General features: G+C 41.6%; 1 protein-coding gene and 1 pseudogene across 10 annotated transcripts in view; one reads left to right on the top strand and one right to left on the bottom strand.

Moving 5' to 3' along the window:
• The window catches only part of POC1B (POC1 centriolar protein B), a 122134-nt gene that overhangs the window by 77059 nt on the left and 19670 nt on the right, over positions 1–25405 (bottom strand). For 9 of the 10 annotated variants that reach the window (XR_009208857.1, XR_009208856.1, XR_009208859.1 and 6 more), the window contains 2 exons: positions 16639–16810; positions 11413–11592 (listed from right to left, as the gene is read on the bottom strand). Coding sequence is in view for 4 of the 10 variants with exons in the window: in XM_058424860.1 (XP_058280843.1) it covers positions 11413–11592; positions 16639–16810 (352 nt within the window). In the remaining 6 variants the exon portion in view is untranslated. The remainder of the gene's footprint in view (positions 1–11412; positions 11593–16638; positions 16811–25405) is intronic. The other variant, XR_009208861.1, reaches the window with a different exon arrangement.
• Positions 19507–22744, top strand: LOC116479074 (centromere protein C-like; annotated as a pseudogene).

Genomic DNA, 25405 nt, shown 5'->3' on the forward strand with positions numbered 1-25405 from the left:
ACCAGATAATTTTTGTATTTTTTGTAGAGATGGGGTTTTGCCATGCTGCCCAGGCTGGTCTCAAACTCCTGGACTCAAGCAATCCACCCACTTCTTGCAAGAGGCTGATAAGTCATAAAGCTAATTTATAATTCTTTTTTTTTTGATAGAGTCTCACTCTGCTGCCAGTCTGGAGTACAGTGGCGTGATCTCGGCTCACTGCAACCTCCGCCTCCAAGGTTCACACGATTCTTGTGTCTCAGCCTCCCAAGTAGCTGGGAATACAGGTGTGCGCCACCATGCCTGGCTAATTTTTGTATTTTTAATAGAGATGGGGTTTTGCCATGTTGGCCAGGCTGGTCTCAAACTCCTGGCCTCAAGTGATCCACCTGCCTCAGCCTCCCAAAGTGTTGGAATTACAGGTGTAAGCCACCTGGCCCTAATTGTCAGGGCCTAATTGTTAGGGCCATGTTGGCCAGGCTGGTCTCAAACTCCTGGCCTCAAGTGATCCACCCACCTCGGCCTCCCAAAGTGCTGGGATTACAGGTGTGAGCCACCTGGCTCTAACTGTTTTCTTGTCAATTTTCCTTGGCTATTCTTGCACATTTATCACATCCATGTGAATTTTAAAATTAACTTGTCAGGTTCCACTAATTCCTTGGACAGAATTTCCAGTTCTGGCCATGGGGTAGTAAAGGTTATCAGACTTACTCCCCTACCATAAACAACCATACAACTGCCAAATATATGAAGTAACTGTTTTTAGGAACTAGGCAAGAGACTGCATAGGGTTGCGAATCTTGAGAGATGGGAAACACATGAGATAAGCACAAAATCTGTCCCAGATTTCTACATGGGAGCCCTTTCTAAACCTTAGTACGTGGAAGTAGAGCCCAAGGAGATAACAGCAGTCTCACTGGGCACAGGAAACAGAAATCAGAACTCAGGGCTGCTAACGGGCTGAAATTTTGAGGACGGGGTACAAGACAATATTTACAAAGAGCAGAATCCCCGAAAATTCTGCATTGGAAAAAAAATTTACAAGGAACCCCCTTGTATACAATACAATCCCCTTTGTATTGTCAAATACAAAGCTGCCCGTGCAAAGGCAACAAGGCTTGGCAGAGAACAACTACTGGGTGGCTGTGAGCAGAACAAAGATTACAGAGGTTACACAGAACTGAGAGATGCTCAAGCTCTGACCAGCCTTTGGTGAATACTCCAGGTATTCAGTTGAAATGCTAGAAGGGCCAGTGGCACTACAGCCCATGAGTAAAGACTACACTAGATCCACCCTACACAGGCTAAATCCAAGCCTCAACAGAATCTCTTTGGGCAAGCAGAAAGTTAATTTCTTACCAGAACAAAACTTAACACTCTTTAGACAATGACAGCATAATCTAAACTCAAAAATTTAGCCATGTTTGGACATACAATTAAAAAATCACAGGACATATGAAGAAGCAGAAAAATTTGACCCAGATATGGCACAGATGTTGAGAGCTGTAAAACAATTATTATAAATATGTTCAAGGATTTAAAGGAAAAGATGGGCATCATGGGCAAACAAATGGAGAATCTCACCAGAGAAATGGATACAGTTAATTGGATCCTACAGCAGAAAAGACCAGTGAACTTGAGGATAAGCCAATAGAAATTATACAAACTAAGCATAGGGAGAAAAAAATGGAAAAATATGAACAAAGCCTCAAAAAGCTGTGGGACAATATCAAGTGGTCAAATATACATGAATTTGGAGCTTCAGAAAGAGATGAGAAAGAAATTAGGGAAGAACAATAAATGAAAAAAGGACAACAATTTTTACAAATATGATGAAAAATATCAATCCATAGATCCAAGCAGTTCAGTGAACTATAAGAAAAATAGAGAAAACCATACTTGGGCCCATTATGGTCAAATTGCTGAAAACAAAAGATCTGAGAGAAGCAGAGAAAAAAGATATATTATATATAGGGGAATTACATTAAAATGATTGCTGGCTTAACACCAAAAAAATGCAAACTAAAAGACAATAGAATGACATCTTAGTCCATTCAAGCTGCTATAACAAAATACTGCACACTGGGTAGCATATAAACAACAGAAATTTATTTCTCACAGTTCTAAAGGCTAAGTTCAACATCAGAGCACCAGCGGATTTGGTGTCTAATGAGGGCCTGTGATACGATTTGGCTGTGTCCCCACCCAAATCTCATCTTGAATTATAGTTCCCATAATCCTCACTTGTCGTGGGAGGGACCTGGTGGGAGGTAATTGAATCATGGGGGTGGTTACCCTAAGGCTATTCTTTTTTTTTTTTTTTTTTTTTTGAGATGGAATTTCGCTCTTGTTGCCCAGGCTGGAGTGCAATGGCTCACCTCAACCTCCACCTCCCAGGTTCAAGTGATTCTCCTGCCTCAGCCTCCCACAGCTGGGATTACAAGCATGCTCCACCACACCCAGCTAATTTTTTTTTTTTTTTGTATTTTTAGTAGAGACGGGGTTTCTCCATGTTGGTCAGGCTGGTCTCAAACTCCCAACCTCAGGTGATCCACCCACCTTGGCCTCCCAAATTGCAGGGATTACAGGTGTGAGCTACCGTGTCCAACATGCTATTCTTTTTATAATGAGTGAGTTCTCACAAGATTTGATAGTTTTATAAGGGGCTTTTCCCCCCTTTTGCTCAGCACTTCTCCTTGCTGCTACCATGTATTTGCTTCCCCTTCCACCACGATTTGTAAGTTTCCTGAGGCCTCCCAGCTCTGCGGAACTGTGAGTCAATTAAACCTCTCCTTTATAAATTACCCAGTCTCAGGTATGTCTTTATTAGTAGTGTGAGAACAAACTAATACAGCCTGTTTCCTGGCTCATAAATGACACCTTCTTGCTGCGTCCTCACATGGTGAGAGGCAAGGGTCTCTCTGGGGCTTCTTTTATAAGGGCATAAATCCCACTCATGAGGGGTGTGCTTCATGAGCTAATCACCTCCCCAAGGCCCCATCTTTTAATACCACCACCTTTGGCATATGGATTTCAACACATGAATTTTTTGGGAGACACAAACTCAGACCACAGTAAATGACATCATTAAAGCACTAAAAGAAAAAATTATCTGCCAAACTAGAATTCTACGTCTCAGCAAAAATATCCTTTACAAAGGATAAACAAGAAGTTGAGAGAAGTCATCTATCACCAGGAGACCTTCACTACAAGAAATGGTAAGTGCAGTGTTTTAGGCTGAAGAGAAATGATATCAGATGGAAACTTGGATCTACACAAATGAATAAAGAATGCTGGAAGTAGCAAATATGGGGGTAAATATAAAAGACTTTTTTGTTTCTTATTTTCTTTAAAAGAAAATTGGCTACTTAACATATTGTGAGCTTACACCATATGGAGGTGTAAATGGTCAAGATGTAAATGGAGATACAGTTCTGTAAGTTCTAACATTATAAATAAAACAGCATAAAATTAATTCAAGAGTAGACTGTGATAAGTTAAGGATGCATATTGTAATCTCTAGCAGTTACCACAAAACAAAAAAGACAAAGAGTAAAGCTAAGAATAAAATAGATAAGTAGAATACTAAGAAATAGTTGATTAATCCAAAAGGAGAGAGGATAAAGAAATAACAAACACATGGGACAAATGGGATAAATAGAAAACAGTAAGATGGTAGACTTAAACCCAATCACAGGACTGATTACATAAATTTAAACAGACTAAGAACTCCACGTAAAAGGCAGAGATTTTCAGACCCAACTACTTTGAAATAAAAGGACCTTCTTTTTAAGTTTACTACACAACATACATTTAATAGATGATAGTAGCCATCTATATTAGCAACCCCCAAAACTATGTGCAAATATGTGAAACGACTTTTGAATATCAGCTGACAGTGGCTCCAGTATAATCCCTAGGGGGAGGACTGTCATGTGAGGATAGTTAATAGCTGACATTAATTGGCACTTTACATTCATTAACTCATTTAATCTTCACAGTGACCTTATGAGGAAGGCACTTCCATTGTACTCATTTTATATGAGAGCAGACTAATGCCCAGAGAATGTGATGTGCCCAAGTAACATGCTAGTGAGCCCAGGCTCTTAACTACTCTACGCTGCCTCTCTGCTGAAACTAATCATTGTACTGCATCACCTGAAAGATACTACGTCAACAGAGAGGAGGTGCGCAACAACTGCAACAAGCAAACAGCAAGAGCTGGTCAGCAGCCTCCATCCTGGCTCAGGGGATGGGTGCCTGACCAGCAGTACTGATCACTGGCAGGTGTGTGGATGGGGAGATGGGCCCACCTCACTATCCTAACCTAAGAAAACTATCTAACAAGATTTTTTCTACAAACAACTCTTGCTTTAGTTCCAGGGCTCACTGAAAAGCCTTCTGATTATATCCTGACTTGGCAAAAGAAGAAGGCCCTGCCATTGCACTCCAGCCTGGGTGACAGAGCAAGACTCCGTCTCAAAAAAAAAAAAAAAAAAAAGAAGGCCCTGACTAAGGCATGCAAATGTTCCAGGCTCTCTGGCAGTTAGCATTGTCATTACAAATAAGCAAACTGGCATCTGACTTATGTTTCAGACTCTCCTAAACTTATTAAACATGACTCAAGCTCCCCAGAGCTTTCTCACCTTCAGGTATAGAGTGAAAATAGGACTTCTAGTCTTGCACATCTTTGAGAGTCCTGGATTAGAATGATTTCATCAAGGTTAAGTTCTCATGGGAAGATGCACAAGACACTCTGGGAGGCTGGGCCTCGGTGGTCAATCAGGCCCTCTAGACATTGGTCTAAACTCTCTTGTTCTAACTGCAATAAGGTAAGCCAAGAAGATATATTATAATAAATGTATGGGAAAGAATCTGTAAGCATGTTGTAGTGTACATAAATAAAAAGTTGCCAAGAAGATGAAATCCTTATTCATTAAACTTAACTAACTTATTCATCAAAGAACATTCCTGGAGGATGGCCTCTGCAGAGTTTCACATTAATCATTCACTCCAAACAGTAAGAAAACTGATTTGTTAAAAAAAAAATCCCTCAGAACCTTAAGGTACAGGTAAGATAAAGACAGTCCATGAAGGCCAGGTGTGCCAAGTCAGCAACTGGCCAACTGAACAAGAGTCAACCAAAATGGACAAAGAAAGCAGTGAAGCCATATAAACATCTCCATGCAAAACATGCATCCACCAGTACTTCTGGATTTGTTAGAAAAGATTCACAAAAATAACTCTTCTCTGAAGAAATCCATGAAAATTACCTTTGCTTTAGAGATAAACCTAAGCCTACTCACCAACCTTTCACTGATTCATTCAACCATATTTTTGCACAACCTCTGACCCTTTCCCACTCTGTAGCTGATACTCTACAGTGCTTCTCAGATCGTATCTGACCTATCTTGAACACTCTCCTGACACCAACCTTACTAACTTCCACAATATAGTCAAGTCTTGGCTCAAACATCACCTTGGTAAATATGCCTTCCCTGACCTTGATATGTAAAAGATCACCTCCCAAACCCACCACTCTTCATCTTGTTACCCCCTACATAATTTTTCTCCAGAGTACTTATCACTAATATATTTGCTGTCTGTCTCTCTTCAGTAAAGGAAGCTCCACGAGAGCAGGAATTTTGTGTTTTATTTTCTGCTGTATTCATATAACTTAGAACAGTGCCTGGCAAGAGAATACAACATAAATACTTGTAATTCGAAGTCTAATAGGGAAGAGAGGCCTAAGATGACAAACAGACCTCATAAGAAGGGCAATGTGGTGGCATAAAGGAGTCACAATAAGCTTGGCCCAGGAGAGGTAGAAACCTTTCTTGGAGCAAGAGATGCAGAGCAGGTTGTGAAGGAAGGGTGGAAGCAGGGGGCATCCCAGCATGGAAATCACCATATGCAAAGGCATAAGGCAAAAAGGGTCATTCACACTTGAGGAGACTTGTCTGGCTGCAAGAAGGTGAATGGTGAAAGTGACAGAAGAAAGACAGAAAGTGACAAAAGAAAGATAGGAGGGCAGTGCACACACGCCAGGGCAAGGAGTCACTGAGGGGTTTTAAGGCGAGAAACAGCATGACCAGATTTGTTTTTCAGAAAAGCAGAGATGCAGGGGCAGAGGGTGGGAGAAGGGAATCTGTAATCTGAGAGACCATTTAGGAGATTCCTGCAAAAGTCTCCACAAAGGCCAATGGTGCTAAAACTACAGCAGCAGCGTTGAGGATGGAGATAAAACAAATGTCTTGACCGGGTAAGAAGATTTCACTTTTCAAAGCTCTGCTCCAGTATCACTTCCTATGGAAAGCATCTTTTTTAGGATAAAACAAAAAAGGAAAAGGGAATTTTTAAAGACTCTCTCTTTCTCTCTCTCTCTCACACACACACACAGACACACACACACAGACACACATACACACACTCTCTCTAATACTTTCAGGTATGGCTGTATACAGAAACCAAATCATATGATTAGACAGAAATTCATTCTGTCTTCATCTCACAGCTCTGCTCTCTTCTGGATTAATATTATTTTTTGGTCAGTTCTTTGCCCAGGGTGTCCCTCAGCAGTCACAGGCTTAAATAAGCCTAAACACAGCCAACCAAGAGGAAAGGCCCATGGTTCCAACAAGACTCACTCCTCCAGGAGGGGATGCTATGTTTCCATGGGTGAGCCTGAGCTGACTCTCTGCTGCTGGAACTGGAGATAGGGCCACTCCTGCACATGACACAGAGGGGACCAAGGGGGCAAGCTGGTTCCTCAGGGCAAGCTTGAGCACTGCTACCAGAAAACAGGGAATGGATGCTAGGCAGACAGAAGTGCAGAGTTCCACCATCGTTTTCTTCTCTCGAATTGATAAAGGGGAAGAACACTTTCAGTGACTCCTCCCCAGTTCCAGAGTTTCTCCCTAAATAGCACCCAGCTGGAAGAGAGGTAGTCTTATGGCATCACTCAGTCCCAAACACCATCAACTGGTACTTCTCATCCTCAGTCCAGTGAGAGAAGCCTCAATACCCGCAAGTTCCACAGAGGCTGAGAACAGGGAGCTAACTTGCTCCGGGGTGATGCTGACCACAGGCAGGCATATGAATATTGGATAGTTTTGTCCCATATGCTCCCTGTGTTCTGACCACAGCTGAATAATTAATGTTCCTGGAGCACACTATGTACCTGCAGGCCATAGTGCTTTGCTCCTCCTGGCTCCCTCATGAAGACAGCTTGCCTTCCCTCTTCGCACCTGACAAATATGCCGCTGCCTCCTCTTCCCCTTCTCTCCCCTCAGCTCTGGGTCTGAAACAGCTTTCTTGACTTTTCCTCACACAAATCTTGTTCAATGCACACTCATTTATTACTCCCTTATGATCGTTTGTGCCACTTTTTCCCATAGGACACACCGTTTTATAATTATTTAGTATCTATGTTTCCCCACTGAACTAACGATCGGCTCCCTGAGGCCAAGACTGTGTCTTTCATCTCTACATACTTAATACAGCTATATGGTACAGGGCAGTGACTATGCTTATTAAAGTAATATTTTGAAGACCAAAATTTCACATTATTGGTGACTTTTCATAAATTATTGTCTTACATTAGGATTACCCTTTGATAAAAGACTTATATGTAGATGATTCAAGGACAACGAATACAGTATCTCCTATAATTTACTTCCATAAAAAATTTTCCCTTACATGAACAACTTGATAATATTCCTTCTTGTTATTAGAAAATGAAAACTATATCAGCCACCATCACTCTACTAATACCTCAGCTACAGGAATCAGGCTAAACATCATGCCAAATTTGTACCCTCAGGGCTACATGGTCTGCTGATTCCCTCTGATGACCGATGTATACATAGGTATGAGAGTTATTAGAAAGCGCCTTCATTTTAGAATGAAACAGGAGCACATAGCACTGGACAAAAACAGCTATTATTATTATACAGCTATTATTATTATTATTATTATTATTATTATTATTATTATTATTATTCTTCTGAGATAGAGTCTGTCTCTGTCGCCCAGGCTGGAGTGAAGTGGCACAATCTCAGCTCACTGCAATCTCTGCTCCCAAGTTCAAGCGATTCCCCTGCCTTAGCCTCCCAAGTAGCTGGGCTTACAGGCACCTGCCACCACGCCCAGCTAATTTTTGTATTTTTAGTAGAGACGAGGTTTCACCATGTTGGCCAGGCTGGTTTTGAACTCCTGACCTCAAGTGATCTGCCAGCCTCGGCCTCCCAAAGTGCTGGGATTACGGGCGCGAGTCACTGCGCAGGGCCAATAACAGCTATTATTATTATTCAGGGTGGAACTTAGGCATTCTATTTTGCTTAGTTAAATCAACAGTCATGTTTTTGCTTATTGTGCAGCTCCCTGTGAAGAATACGCTTCCTTTGCCAACCATACCCAGAGCTGGCTCACAGTGGGGGCTAAATAACTCTCTTCATACCTGACCCATCCCAGAACAGAGCCTGAACCTCTGCTCTCTGCCTCCTCTTCTTATTTACAGCATCACTTTATACATCAATACAAATGATCAGCCTCTTGGGACCATCGTGCGTTATCTCCTTAGTTGGGAAAAAATTGTCAACTCAAGTTATAAAGTATCTTTATAAATTTAATAAGAATGAGATGTCCAATGATGGTGATGAGAATGACAGCTAAGAATTATATACTGACTACTATGTGAGGGGCACCATTCTAAGTGCTATCCAGATATTTACTCATTTGAATACCGTAACAACCTATGTGGCAGGTTACTACTATCATCATCTTATTTTCATAGGTAAGAAAACTGAAGTACTGAGAAGTTAGGTAACTTCCCCACAGGTCTCACAGCTGATAAGTAGTGGGGTTGGAACTTTAACCTACATATTTAGGTCCAGGGTCCATGTTTTTAGCCACACAGCTATATGGCATATATAGAAATAATTCTGAGATGGCTAGAGCCAAAAACTGGCTGAAACCTTTAAAAGAAAAACCTAGTAACTAAAAGTCTGACCTTCTGCCTATCTTCTTATATTCTTCTTAGGCTCATGGCCATAGGTGATAATCAATACCTCCTGAGCAATAATGTCCCACAGAGACCATAACAATAGTGAGGAGTGTGGGCTGTAAGGCAAGACAGACAGAGCAAAGCTCAAACTCCCACTCCACCAGATCCTGGCTGGGGACACCTGGCATGTTATTTCATACAGCAGGCACAAAGCAGGATGGCTACAGGGCCACAGTTTTCCCCTGCTGACCACCTCTGTGTCATACCCCATACCTGCTTCTTGTGAGAAGTGTCCCCTATCCCCATGCCTAGAATGTATGTTTGTAAGACCCCTCCTTCTTAGTCAGGGTAACTGGTTTCAGCCAGGTCCCTGACCTAAACTGCAGCAGCCACAGCATCTCACTGCTAGGCAAGGGATGGGCTCAGGCTCTAGGATAGGCCAGAGTCACCACCTGGTACTCTTCTAACTGGAGCTGGGAGTAAAGAAGCTTTCCTTTTCAGTCAGTCACAAGGCTGTGAGGACTGAAGCCTGGAGCCGGCATGGACCTGGGTACCAGCACATTTGAGAGAATGGAGCCAGCATATAGACAGGCCCCAAGACACTACAGAGAGAGAGGCCTAACAGTACTGGAGTCCCTGGTTCTAGTCTGTCCCCTCCCCACTCCAAACACACCAGCTACTTAACCACCTGGTGGGGAGAAAAAAAATGACTTAGGCTTCTGTCACTTCCAACTAGGTGAGTCTAACTTTACCTCTCCGAAACTCACTTTCCTTATCTGCAAAATAGGGAAAATAAAACAATCCTTCCTGCCCAGGCAGTTTTTGTTGTTGTTGTTGTTTGTTTGTTTGTTTGAGATGGAGTCTCACTCTGTTGCCCAGGCTGGATGGAGTGCCGTGGTATGATCTCAGCTCACTGCACCCTCTGCCTCCTGGATTCAAGTGATTCTCCTGCCTCAGTCTCCCAAGTAACTGGGACTACAGGCACGTGCCACCACACCCAGCTAATTTTTGTATTTTTAGTAGAGACAGGGTTTTGCCATGTTGGCCAGGCTGGTCCCAAACTCCTGATCTCAAGTGATCCACCCACCTCGGCCTCGCAAAGTGCTGCGATTACAAGCGTGAGCCACCGTGCCCGGCCCCCAGACCGTTCTGATGGGGAAATGCAAGCTGCACTTTCAGTACTTTCGCAGTGTGTCCTATGAATAGGAAGACTCCACAGCTGTTGGCCAACAGGTAACAACACCTACAATAGCATTCACCTGCCAAGAGACTGCTACCAAAGATTCTGGAGTTCTTCCTGACTTCGCTGCATCAAATCTGATGTGACAGCTCGTACTGCCAGTTGTAACTTCCAACTTTATCTAAAATCCAACCACATCTCAATCTTCACAGCCACCACCTTGATCCAAGCCAGGACCTGGACTGCTCAGCCTCCTAACAAGGTCTCCCTGCTTCTGGCCTGGCTTTGACAGTCTATTCTCCATACAGCAGTCTGAGCAATTCCAGCAAAATATAGGTCAAAGAGAGGAGGGCGCTACACCGGCATCTCCTCTCACCCAGGGCACAAGTCAGCGCTGCTCTTGACCTGGCCGGCCTCCCTGGGGCCCCTCCTACATCCCCACCCACCCTCACCCGTGCTTTTCCTCACACAGCCGCCAGGCTCTGCCTCAGGGCTTCTGCCCTTGCTTCTCCTATCCAGAACATTCCTTTCCTGAATTTCTTCAAGCCTCACTCCCTCCTTTACATCTCTGTCCAAAGGTCACCCTTTGGACACCTTTCTTACAGAAAGGTCACCCTTTCTGTAGGTCACCCTTTCTGTAAGACATTCCCTGAATGTCATTTGAAATTACAGGCCCCTTGTAATAAAAGTGCTGGGGAAATCCAGCACTTTGGGAGGCCGAGGCAGGTGGATCACTTGAGCTAAGGAGTTTGAGACCAGCCTGGGCAACATGGTGAAACCCTGTCTCTACTAAACATACAAAAAATTATCCAGGCGTGGTGGTGCATGCCTGTAGTCCCAGCTACTCAGAGTCTGAGGTAGGAGAATCACCTGAACCCAGGAAGTCAAGGTTGCAATGAGCAGTGATAGCATCACTGCACTCCAGCCTGGGTAACAAGAGACCGTGTCTCAAAAAAAAAAAAAAAAAAAAATTACGCGCCCCCTTCTAACCCAGCTCTTTCTCCATAGTGCTTACTGCCATCTGACCTGCTCTATTTTCCTACTTGTTTGTCTGTCTCTCTGGAATGTAACAGCAAGGATTTTCACTATTTTGTTTACTATTGTTCCCGCACAAAGCAGTCACACAACAAATATCTGTTGAATGAATAAATGAATGAATATGTCCTCAAACCCTTTTTCTGGAAGTTGGGAGCAAACATGAAGTAGAAAAAATATGTGGAAATCTTAATATGAAAATTTTTGCACTTACTTGGCACAGCGTACCCAGTGTGTATGTCGATACAAGGAATATAGGAAGCGCTGGCGATACATGCTCCATACTTTTATGGATTTGTCTTCAGAAGCTGTAGCTAGAAGCTGGCCATCAGCTGAAAAGTCTACATTTCGAACTGGAGCTGTATGAGCTTTAAATTCTGAGAATTTTCCTCTCCTGGAAATAAACAGTTTAATATTTATAACTCATTTGATTTAATTATAGTTAATACTTAATCACAATACAGACTTTGAAACATAAAATAGTTTAAATAAAATGGTTTAACTCTTGTAAAACCTAACAAAAGTATGAAAGGGCTATGTTGTACTGTACTCTTCATCAACACTGAAATTTCCATGAAATTTCAGGTGTTGAGAACTGAAGGGCAGAAAAGAAGAGAATAGAAAAAAAAAAGATGGAGAAAATAATGTGAGGCGTGTGAGAAGTAGAAAACCTTAAAATGGGTGCAGGCTAGATAGTGTTGGAGTTACAAGGTGATGTGTGGTAAATGCTACTTTGTGTCAGTGTTCCCAAGTTGCCAAGGCATTTTCACCTTACATTGTATCTACGACTTAGAAATTTTCCCATTTAGAAAATCATATTGATACTCAAGATACCCTGTGGGGAAAATTGTCATAAATGCTTGAAAAACATCAGGCAACAGAATTTAGTTGGCCACAATATATGTGTCTCAGATGTTCAAATGTTCACACTGATCTCCCATACACCTGCACCTCATCCTGTATTTTGCTACCTTGGCTGGTCAGAGTGACATCCGCCTGTGTCCAAGCCAGAAGCCTGAAGTCACACTCAACTCCTCCCACTTCCTCTCCCACATCCAGTAAGTTAGCAAACCATATCATCCTCACTTCCTAAATATCTTCTGAATCCTCCTCTTCTATGTCGGCTCTGCGTGCCTTAAGGTAGATATATCCTCAACATCCTTCACCTAGGTTATTGCAAAAGCCTCTTAACTGGTCTCCCTGCTCTAATCTTTTGTCCCCTGCCAGTCACCTACACATTGTGCTTATTACCTTGCTAAGAGCGTAACTCCAAGCATGTAAATCCCAGTGTAAATGTGTCACTGGCTCTTCTCCAAAAGAAAGCACAATGCCCAAGTGCTTTGGTGAGGCATCCTGCCACTCACACTGAACTTTGTACTCAGAACAGTCACAGCCGTTCAAACACACCCCTGCCTTTGCACTTACTGCTTTCTCAGGCTGGACTATTTCCCCCATCCCCAGACTCCCTTGGCCAAGCCAGACAGGCTTAATGGCTTCCTATTTGCTACAACGATTTTGCTTACTACATTATACAGTGACTTTTTAAAGAATGATTTGTCTCCTCTTAAGCAGTACATTTCTGAAGAACAGGAATGATGATTTATTCATCTCTATAAGACTAGCATCTAGCAATATGTCAAGCACATAAAAAGAACTCAATACATGTTGAATTCCACTCGGAACAGTCAATAAAGGCTTGTAGATCCAACCTGGCTTACCCTTCCAGTGGTCTGTAGGGAGGAAAGGTGACTTTATCATAAATTTCCATCACCTGACATATGATATTACTCAGGAAAAACTGAAATACTTATTAAACAAAAATTAGGAGGGAGCATCCAGGGACTAGCTCAGTGAAGTTTCAAGGGTAAATTTCATGAGTGGAAATCAGGAGTATATTTTGGCCTGAATCCAAACATAATGCCTAGCGAAAACAAAGAAAAGAAAAGGCATCTGCAATGACGGGGAAGCTAAGAGACAGACCATCAGTATCATCAAAATCTGCCCTGATTTTTAGTTCTGCACTCTCCACTCCAGCAGGCTGTTCATTTGCCTCCTTTCTAAAAGGCCGTCCTCTCAGCCATAGGCGAAACCAAGCACCGGATCCAGTCTCAACAGGAAACACAGAAGAAACCAAGATAGGAGTGCCTTGTGTTTATTGTGCTGGTGCCTGACTGGTTTCTAGTTCCTCATCTTAACTTAATATAGGTTCTCTCCCTCCTACATATTTACTTGCCCTTTCAGCTAAATTCTCTTGACTGCCCACTGTGACCAACTCTGGGCCAGACTTGCTTTCAGGCTTGCTCCTACCTATTCTTTTCTTATTTATTTTTTTGAAACGTGTTCTCTTTCTGTCACACATGCTAGAATACAGTGGTGCAATCACTACTCACTGCAGCTCAAACTCCTGTGCTCAAGAGATCCTCCCTCCTCAGCTTCCTGAGGAGCTAGGACTATAGGTGTGCATCACCATACCCAGCTAATTTTATTTTATTATTTTTTTATTTTTTATAGAGACAGGGTCTCGCTATGTTGCCCATCCTGGTCTTGAACTCTTGGCCTCAAGTGATCCTCCTGCCTCAGCCTCCCAAAGTGCTAGAATTACAGGTGCGAGCCATGCCCCCAGACTCTCCCTATTCTTTCTTTGCCTTCTGGTCACCAGCTGTGGTGTCTGTCTGCAAATATGGCTGCCAATACCCATCTCATCCCTGTACATGCATGTCTCTACGCTTCACAAAAGGTGAAGTCTGTTTATTTCCCCTCCCTTTGAGGGGAGGTGTTGTGACTTTTGAGGGGAGGTGTTGTGAGAGGAGGTGTTGTGACTCATCTCATCCCTGTACACGCATGTCTCTCTGCTTCAAAGGAGGTGGAGTCTGTTTATTTCTCTTCCCTTTGGGCTGGTATTGTGACTTGACTTTGAGCAACAGAACGTGGCAGAAGTGACACTGCAAGTTTCAGGCCTAGTTCTTAATTGGTCTAGCAGCTTCTGGTTTGATTCTCCTGGAACCCAGCTGTCATGCTGTGAGAAAACTACAGGTTATCCTGCTGGAGAGAGGGCACATGGAGAACCAAGATGCCATTGCCACAGCCCGCACCAAGGCCCCAGGCATACGAATGAGGAACAGAGCCCATCTACTCATCTGCCAGCTCTGTGAAGCTGCATGAGTAATCTCAGCCTGCACCATATAAGCAAAATAACCATCCAGACAACCCACAGAATTGTGACAAATCATTGTTTCTGTAGTAAGGTACTAAGGTTTTGCGACTGTCATACAGCAATAGATAACTGACACATCATCTTCCTTTCCGTTGCCATGATCCACCATTATTGCTCTGTCCCTACTATGACATGATTTAGAAAGAGAAACTAGGGACACCTACACAAGCCTAATCATTGTATTTAGATGAGCTATGACAAATTAATGACTCAGTGAGCTTTTAGTTCATCTACCCTTATACAGCTTGTTCACTGACATTTCCTTGAATTAGTAAAGGGAGACTGAAGTTATGCTGTGCAGAAGATAGTAAAAAAGCTAGTTCTAAATTCCCAAAGTTAAGGGTTTTGGAACATGCTTCTCCTCTTGGACCCCAAACAAGTTCCTTGTCCCTTAAAATTCCCTGCTACATTGCCAGCCATTTTAACATGTCACTTCTCTTCAACAGTTTTCACTACCATTGGAATATATTCAGATTTCTCAGCATAGAGTTCCCCTTGGGTGGTGGCAGAAAAAAAGCACCCACTGGCATGGGAATGCCCATGAGCTTTCCTTCATTTGGGAGTGCCAGGGCCTGTTTAGTCACAGACTACAAGTCAAATCCTGCCACGACAGGGTCAAGGAAATACTCAAATTCTTATCTTCTAAAGCAGTGGTCCCCAATCTTTTTGGCACCAGAGACCAGTTCCATGGAAGACCATTTTTCCATGGGACCAGGGAGTCGGGGGAAGGATGGATGATTTGGGGATGATTCAAGTGCATTACATTTATTATGTACTTTATTATTATTATTATTATTATTATTATTATTATTATTATATTATTTTTGAGGAGTTTTGCTCTTTTCTGCCCAGGATGGAGTGCAATGGCACGATCTCGGCTCACTGCAACCTCTGCCTCCCAGGTTCAACCAATTCTCTTGCCTCAGCCTCCCGAGTAGCTGGGATTACAGGTGCGTGACACCACGCCTGGCTAATTTTGTATTTTTAGTAGAGACGGGGTTTCACCATGTTGGCCAGGCTGGTCTCAAATTCCTGACCTCAGGTGATCCGCCTGCCTTGGCCTCCCAAAGTGCTGGGATTACAGGCGTGAGCCACTGAGCCCAGCCCTATTTCTATTATTATTACATACTCACTATAATGTAGAATCAATGGGAGCCCTGAGCCTGTTTTTCTGCAACTAGACGGTCCCATCCGGGTTGAGGGGAGACAGTGACAGATCATCAGGCATGAAATTCTCATATGGAGCGTGCAACCTAGATCCCTCGCATGCACAGTTCACAATAGGGTTTGTGCTCCTATGAGAATCTAATGCCGCTGCTGATCCGACAGAGGCAGAGCTCTGGCCTGGTTCCTAACAGGCCATGGACTGGTACTGGTCAGTGGCCCAGGGGTTGGGGATCTCTGCTCTGAGTATTTATGGGGTGAAATGATATGATATGTAGGATTTTGTCTAAACGTACTCCAGGGGAAAAAGTGAGAGGAGGTGTAGATGAAACAAGATGGGCAGAATCCTGACAACTGTTGAAACTGATTGATGGGAATATGAGGGAGGGGAGTAATGCTATTCATTCTATTTTCATGTGTGTTTGAAAATTTACAAACTTTAAAGCTTAAAAACATTTTTAAAAATCATGGCTCAATAATTACTTAAAATAGATGGGCCATTAGTTAGGGTTTGAAAAGTCTCTGTTACAGAGATTTGTTATAACGCATATGACCTTACACAAATCCAATGGTTTATATTTTTGTCAGAAATTTTCTTTAACAAGAAAATTCTGGACCCCGATAACGAGTGATACAAATCAAATCAAAGGCACAGGGTTTTCAACAGGGATCCAAGGGTCCTTCCTTGAAGGATCCATGAACAGGCATTAGGAAGTTAATAAACTGTGAATTTTTGGTTATACATACTGATGTGTATCGTTCTGGGGAGATAGTCTAAAGCTTACCTCAGATCTACAAAGGGATTGGTAGCTACCACTACTCCCTCAAAAAAACTTAAGACATATTAAGCATATTTCCATGGTAGGAAATAGTTTTCAAAAAGAAGACATAATTTTGAGGAAAAAATTATATGAATTAGTTTGACTTTACCACAAGGGCAGCATGCCTTGTATGTGACTGAGACTAATAGTGCAGGCAGCAGTGCATGAGCAGCAGCCGGGCTCAGCTTTCTTTCACATTTCCAAATCCAAAGGATATCAAGTGTTTATTTGTTTCTCTTACTTATCAGGAATCCAGAGTCTCACGGTTCTGTCTCGTGAGGCAGACGCCAATAAGTTTCCATGTGGAGAAAACTGCACGCTGGTTACAACATCCTTGTGACCCACATATCTGTAAGCTCTAGCATGTGGCTTGAAATTCCATAGCATGAGAAAGGTATCCCAAGAAGCAGTAGCTATCAAGAAATAGAAGAACAAAACCACTGTTTGTTAAAATGCAAACATAGGTGTCTCATTACAATGAGCAGCATATCTAATAACAAGGTGTCCAGGTAATAGAGGGGCTGGAGGTTGTAAGGCTGCCCAGGTAATAGCCAAATTACTTTTTAAAGGTACTCAAAACTACATCACTAATATGCAAGCTTGGCTGTGTCCTATGTAAGCACACAGCAGGATGACTGGCCCCATATTCGATTAGCGCTCAGTAACTATTTACTAGAAGGCCGCAGCATAGTGTAACAGAGGGTACACAGGACTAAGAGTCAGTTTTGTTTCTAACTCTGGGTAATGGGAAGCTAGTTAACTTCTGTGTCATGATGTCATGAGGACTGAATGTTTTTCCTGAGAGGGGTGGATGAGATAATTTTTCAAACTGCTTATGTGGAAATAATTTCACACTTACAGAAAAGTTACAAGAATAGTACGAATAACACTAATATGCCTTTTATGCAAATCTACTTGTTAATGTTTTGCTTCATTTGGTTTGTAATTTGCTCTGTACTTGTTTCTCCTTGTATATGAACACACATAAACCCACACACACAAACACATACATATTTTTTTTTCCTGAACCATTTAGGAGTAAGTTATGCAACTCAAGGCATCTTTATTCCTAAATACTTCAGTGTGTTTTTCCTAAGATTTAGGACAGTCTCTTAACACACCATAGCACAGTTAGCAGCTTCATGAAGCTGACTATTAAAGATGCAATATTTTAATCTACCAACTATACTTTATCAACTGATCCAGTAATACTTTTATAGCTGGATAAGATGATCTTATTAGTCTCTTTCTGCTCTATAATTTAATGGCATTTGATGATTAATAAAAGAATTAATAAAAGAATCATGTGTGTCAGACAACAGTTCAAGGATTTACAAAAAGGAAAACAGATGCAATCAATGGTGGAAATAATTGCCTTGACAAAGAATAAACAAATGAAAGGTAGATCTAACTCTTGCCTAAAAAACAAATTTTATTATATGCATGTAGCCCTAGAATGGCCCCAGTAATAGGAAGTAGGTCAATAAGAATCACTAAATCTGGATTGTAGAGTGCTTAGAAAAAAATGTAATGTTATAAACTTGAACACAATTAGTATCACTGTTAGAGAAACATAGGGCCTGGCTATATAAAGTCACTGAAACTTATGTTCTTTTGCCAACATACGAAGTTCATTTGGGCTCAGCCCATGCATTATTTCCATGTAAAACAGTTAAAGTGAGTTCAGCTACAATATTGCTTAGCAGCCCCTTTTTAAAAAAATACAAAAAGTTAATATTCCACCAGAGCTTATCCAAATTACTAAAGATTTATAGCAGAGTCAGAATTATCCAAGGCTAATGCAGACAGGGCAAGGAAAACAATGAGTTATCATATGTAATAAACTCAGGACACTACTTGAGTTCTGTGTATCATGCTGCAAACGAGATACACAAAAGCAAGTAAGATACAATCCCTTCTCTCAAAGAATCACATAGTAGGGAAGACAGCATTAATAATACACAGATACAGAGGACTTTTATTTATTATTTACTCATCAATGTTAGGGGGGCTGATTGGGTGGTCCATTCTGAGGAAAGGACATTTGAGCAGAGAGGTGAGTGAAATAGGGAGCGATCCTGGCTGAGACATGGAGAAAGAGTACTCTGAGCACAGGAATCCCTGTGCAAAAGCACCTGGAAGAATGAGGAATGGCAAGGAGGTCAGCGTTTCCACAGTAGACAGGAGAGAAGAGATCGGTAGGAGGAAAGCTGAAAAGGGGGCAGATGGAGGAGGAGAAGCCATGGTGGGAGGTGTGTCTTCTTCTTCTAAAGTGCAATGTGCCATTATCCTAAGCGAATTAATGCAGGAACAGAAAACCAAATACCATATGTTCTCATTTACAAGTGAGAGCTGAACACTAGGTACACTGGACGTAAAGATGGCAACAATAGCCACTGGGGACTACTAGAAGAGGGAGGAAAGGAGCGGGGAAAGGTTTGAAAAACTATTGAGAACAATGCTCACTACCTGGGTGACGGGATCAATTGTATCCCAAATCTCAGCATCATGGAGTAAACCTATGTAACAAACCTACACATGTACTCCCTGAATCTAAAATAAAAGCTGAAATTATTGAAAGAAAAAAAAAACTGCGATGGGAAACTACTCTAGATTTTGAGCAGGGGGAATCTCATGATCTGGTTTAAGAACACTGTCACTTTGACAATAAGGAAAGGATTTTCTTTTAATTGTGTTCTCAAAGGAGGGCAATAAATTATAGAAAGAAATAAAAAATAAAACAACTGTGGTGGGTCAACTGGATATTCATAAGGAAGAAAATTAATCTTGACTCCTACACTTTATACCACATACAAAAGTTAATTCCATGTAGAATATATATCTAAATGTGGTACGTAAAACAATAAGCTTTTAGAAGAGAACACAGAATATCTTCATGACCTTGGGGTAGGCAAATACTGCTTTAAAAAGACATTAACATGTTTGTTGAGGGCGGAGCCAATGGCCGGGAAGTGTTGTTGGCGCACGCCTTCCGGATTCCAGCTCTCGCGGCCGACGCCTTTGACTTAAGGGTGTTGCTTGGGCGCCGCCTGGTAGTCCGGCGGTTCATTTCTTGTTCGGCCACCTGGAGCAAGAAGTCTGTGTGGGCTTCCACCTCAGACACCTGCGCTAGCTCAGCGGGGCCGGAACATGGCTGCGTCGGGTCTGGATCATCTCAGAAATGGCTACAGAAGAAGATTTTGTCGACCTTCCAGGGCACGTGACATTAACACAGAGCAAGGCCAGAATGTTCTGGAAATCTTACAAGGCTGTTTTGAAGAAAAAAGTCTTGCCAATGATTTTAGCACAAATTCTACAAAATCAGTGCTTAATTCAACATGCAAAATAAAAGACACTTGTATGCAGTCACCAAGCAAAGAGTGCCAGAAATCACATCCAAAGTCAGTTCCACTTTCTTCAAGGAAGAAAGAAGCCTTTCTGCAGTTTGTTGTAGAACCAAGTGAAGCCACCAACAGATCAGTTCAGGCCCATGAAGTTCGTCAGAAAATTCTGGCAACTGATGTTGGTTCCAAAAATACACCTGACTTGAAAAAATGTCAAGTAGAAACATAAATGATCATCACAGTGAAGCTGATGAAGAATTTTACTTATCTGTTGGCTCACTTTCTGTTCTCTTGGATGCAAAAACATCTGTATTGCAAAATGTTATTCCATCTAGTGCCCAAAAGAGAGAGACTTACACTTTTGAAAATTCAGTAAATATGCTGCCTTCAAGTACAGAGGTTTCACTTAAAACCAAAAAAAGGTTAAACTTTGAAGATAAAGTAAATTTAAAGAAAATAGAAATAGATAATAAAGTATCAGAGGAAGAGGATAAAACATCAGAAGGACAAGAAAGAAAACCATCAGGATCATCTCAGAATAGAATACGAGATTCAGAATATGAAATTCAATGACAAGCTAAAAAAAGTTTTTCAACATTGTTTTTAGAAACAGTAAAATGAAAAAGTGAATCCAGTCCCATTGTTAGGCATGGAGCAATAGCTCCACCTCATTCATGTCCTCCCGATGATATGAAGTTGATAGAGGATGAATTTATAATTGATGAGCCAGATCAAAGTTTTGCCAGTAGATCTTGGATTACTATACCAAGAAAGGCAGGGCCTCTGAAACAACGCACCATATCCCCAGCTGAGAGCACTGCACTCCTTCAAGATAGAAAGTCAAGAGAAAAGCATCATAATATATTAGCTAAGACTTTGGCAAATGACAAACATTTCCATAAACCTCACCTAGTAGAGACATCTCAGCCCTCTGATAAAACAGTACTGGATACAAGTTATGCTTTGACAGGTGAAACAGAAAATGACTGTAGATCTACAAAATATGAAATGTATTCCAAGAATGCAGAAAAATCATCTAGAAGCAAAAGGACTATAAAACAAAATCAGAGAAGAAAATTTATGGCTAAACTGGCTGAAGAACAGCTTGATGTAGGACAGTCTAAAGATGAAAACATACATACGTCACATATTACCCAAGACAAATTTCAAAGAAATTCAGACAGAAATATGGAAGAGCGTGAAGAGATGGGAAATGATTGTGCTTCCAAAAAACAGATGCCACCTGTGGGAAGCAAGAAAAGTAGCACTAGAAAAGATAAGGAAGAATCTAAAAAGCAGCACTTTTCCAGTGAGTCCAAGAACAAACTTGTACCTGAAGAAGTGACTTCAACTGTCACAAGAAGTCGAAGAATTTCCAGGCATCCGTCTAATTGGTGGGTGGTAAAATCAGAGGAGAGTCCTGTTTATAGCAATTCTTCAATAAGAAATGAATTACCAGTGCATCACACCAGTAGGCAAAAATCTGCTAAGAAAACAAATCAGTCATCTAAGAATATTGGGAAAAAAACTATTCCACTGAAAAGGCAGAAGACAGCAACTAAAGACAGCCAAAGAGTACAGAAGTTTTTAAATGCTAAAGGTTCTGGAGGTATCATTGGTCATGATGAAATTTCCAGTTGTTCGCTGAGTGAGCCATTGGAAAGTGATGAGGCAGACTTGGCTAAGAAGAAAAATCTGGATTGTTCTAGATCTACAGGAAGCTCAAAGAATGAAGATAATATTATGACTGCACAAAATGTTCCCCTAAAGCCTCAGACCAGTGGATATACATGTAATACACCAACAGAGTCAAACTTGGATTCTGGAGAGCATAAGACTTCAGTTTTAGAGGAAAAGTGGACCTTCCAGGCTCAATAATAATTATTTAATGTCTGGAAAGAATAACAATGATGTGGATGATGAGGAAGTTCATGGAAGTTCAGATGACTCAAAACGATCTAAAGTGAGGCCAGGCACGGTGGCTCACGCTTGTAATCCCAGCACTTTGGGAGGCCGAGGCGGGCGGATCACGAGGTCAGGAGATCGAGACCAGGATGAAACCCCGTCTCTACTAAAAATACAAAAAATTAGCCGGGCGTGGTGGCGGGCGCCTGTAGTCCCAGCTACTCGGAGAGGCTGAGGCAGGAGAATGGCGTCAACCTGGGAGGCGGAGCTTGCAGTGAGCTGAGATTGCGCCACTGCACTCCAGCCTAGGCAACAGCGCGAGACTCCGTCTCAAAAAAAAAAAAAAAAAAAAAAAAGATCTAAAGTGATACCAAAGAACAGAATCCATCACAAACTAGTATTGCCCTCCAACACACCAAATGTTCGCAGGACCAAGAGAACACGTTTGAAACCTTTGGAGTACTGGCAAGGAGAGCAAATAGATTATCAAGGAAGGCCATCAGGAGGATTCGTGATTAGTGGAATATGATCTCCAGACAAAATATCGTCTAAAAGGAAGGCAAGAGAAAATATTGGAAAAGTTGACAAAAAAATCTAATAAGAAAAGGATCTGTCTTGATAACGATGAAAGAAGACTAGCTTAATGGCAAATCTAGGTATACCTCTTGGAGATCCTTTGCAGCCAACAAGGGAAAAGGACCCAGAAACAAGAGAGATTATTCTCGTGGATCTTGTAAGGCCACAAGATACATATCAATTTTTTGTTAAGCATGGTGAGTTGAAGGTATATAAGACATTGGATACATCCTTTTTTTCTACTGGGAAATTGATACTAGGACCACAAGAAGAAAAGGGAAAGCAGCATGTTGGATATATTTTTTTTTATGTTAACTTTGGTGACCTTTTGTGTACTTTACATGAAACACCTTATATAATAAGTACTGGGGATTCGTTCTATGTTCCTTCAGGTAACTATTATAACATCAAAAATCTCCTGAATGAGGAAAGTGTTCTTCTTTTTACTCAGATAAAAAGATGAAAGATCAACCAACCTTAAATATATGTGTGTATATATGTATATGTGAAAAACAGTTTGTATAGTTGGGACATTTGTCTTTGTAATTACTTGTGATGTTTTAAAATAAAAATTTTATTCATTTTTGTGAAAAAAGACATTAACGTTAATAAGTATAGAGGAAAAGAATGATAATTTGTACTGTGAAAAAATTAAGAAGTTTTGTTCACTGAGAGATACCACTAACCAAGTAGAAAAGCAAGCCACCAAGTGGCAAAGAAGATATTTACAACACATATATCCAACACATAACAAAGTGTGCATATACAGAATCTATAAAGAATGCTATGAATCAGCCAGGAACAGTGGCTCATGCCTGTAATCCCAGCAATTTGAGACGCCAAGGTGAGAGGATCACTTGAGGACAGGAGTTTGAGACCAACCTGGGTAACATAATGAGACTCCATCTCTACAAAAAAAAAAAAAAATTTAAAAAGAATGCTACAAATCAATAAGAAAAAGGCACACTACCCAACAACAACAAAATAAATAGGCAAAGGACTTAAACAGGCACTTTGCAAAAGAAGATACCCATATGGTCAATAAACATATGAAAAGGTGCTCAATTCCATTAGTCATCACGAAAATGTAAATTAAAACCACAATGAGATATCTGTGCACACTCATCAGAATTATTACAATGAAAAAGATAAATAACACCAAATCTTGGTGAGGATGTAGAACAACTGGAATGCTCATATACTACTAGTGGTTATAACCACTTTGAAAATCTATTTTGAAATATCTATTGAAGCTGAATATATACTTAGTATTTGATTCAGCAATTCCACTCCTAGGAATATACCCACAGAAATTCTTACGTATGGTTAGCAAAAGACATGTACAGTGTTTGTGGCAATACTATTCACAATAGATCAAAGCTAGAAGCCCAACTATCCAAGTAAAATGAATACATAAATTGTGATATATTCATGTTGCATACCTACTGTGTTAAATTTTACTTATATGAAGTTTAAGAAGAAGCAAAATTAACCTATGAAGTTAGAAGCAAATATAGTGATTATGTGGATGGCAGGGAGTATAGTGGCTGGAAGGGAACACAAGAGGGGACTTCCAGAGATGCTGGTAATGTTATGTTTCTCACTCTGGGTTTTGGTTAAATAAGCAGGTCACATTCTAAAGATTCATCAAGCTCTACAGTTATATGATTTGTGCAATTTTTGGAACATATCAATGCTTCAATAAAACATTTAGGAAAAAGCAGAAAACATCACTCTAGCTGTTGTGTGGAGAAGATACAAGGGGCAAGGGACAGATCTATTAGGAGGCTACTGCAATCATCCAGTCAGGAGAAAGCAGTGGTCTGGACTAGGTTAGGGGCCTTGGAAGGAGGAGAAAGAGTCAAAATCAAGATACACTGTAGAGTCTATGAGGCTTGCTAATGACTAGATGTGAAGGAGAGAAAAAGAGAAGATGCTAGAATTTTTGCCTGGGCACCCAAGTGAGTTTTAGTGCCATTTAATGAGATGGGAAAGACCAGAAGAGGAGATCTGAAGTGATACAGGATGGGGTGGACATAGTAAATTTGAGATGCCAATTAGACATACAAGTGAAAATGTCAAGTAGGAAGATGGATATACCCCCCTGGAGCCCAGGGAGAGGTTCTGACTGTGCAGTGTGGTGGTTAAAAGAACACCCTGTGAAATTAGACTCACTGTGTTCAAATCCATGCTGTCACTTACTGCTGTGTGCCCTTGGGCAAGTTATTCAACCTCTCTGTGCCCAGGACATTTCATTTGCAAAATGAGGTGTTGAAAGTATTAAAGGAAATAGTACTTGCAATTTATGCCTGCCACATGAAAATACTCAAATGTAGCTATTATTGCTAAAGTTTTCTCTGTTAGTAGTAGCTTAGAGAAAGTACTAAAGACTGTAAACTGGATGGGATCACTGAGGAAATCAGTATAGATAAGGAAGAGGTTGAGGACACTTAATGTTCAGATAAGGAAGAGCAAAGGAAGGAGCCACAAGCAAAGTAGGAGAGGACAAGGACATTGTGGTGTCCAGGAAGAGAAGGAGCATTCCAAGAGAGTGACAAGTGTGTCAAATGAGGTATAGTAAAATCAGGCCCGATCAGGACCTGCTACATAATTTGCAGGGCCTAGTGCAAAACATAAATGTGAAGCTCTTATAGGAAAATAATTAAGAATTTCAGAAAAAAAAAAAGGCCGGGCGCGGTGGCTCAAGCCTGTAATCCCAGCACTTTGGGAGGCCGAGGCGGGCGGATCACGAGGTCAGGAGATCGAGACCTTCCTGGCTAACACGGTGAAACGCCGGCTCTACTAAAAATACAAAAAATTCGCCGGGCATGTTGGCGGGCGCCTGTAGTCCCAGCTACTCGGGAGGCTGAGGCAGGAGAATGGCGTGAACCCGGGAGGCGGAGTTTGCAGTGAGCCGAGATCGCGCCACTGCACTCCAGCCTGGGGGAAAGAGCAAGACTCCGTCTCAAAAAAAAAAAAAAAAGAATTTCAGGACAATGATAGCATAGCATTAAACTAAGCATGGGGCCCTGTGCAACTGTACGGGAGGTATGCCCACAAAGCTGGCCCTGGGCCCAGGTGAGAGGAGGTTCCAGCTGGGCTTCCTGGGTCGAGTAGGGGCTCAGAAAGCTGTGAAACTCACTCATTTCCTGCATCAGGACTTACTTTGGTCCTGGATGAATA

Source organism: Hylobates moloch, unplaced genomic scaffold, assembly GCF_009828535.3.
Source record: "Hylobates moloch isolate HMO894 unplaced genomic scaffold, HMol_V3 SCAFFOLD_12, whole genome shotgun sequence".
In the NCBI taxonomy this organism is placed as follows: Eukaryota; Metazoa; Chordata; class Mammalia; order Primates; family Hylobatidae; genus Hylobates; species Hylobates moloch.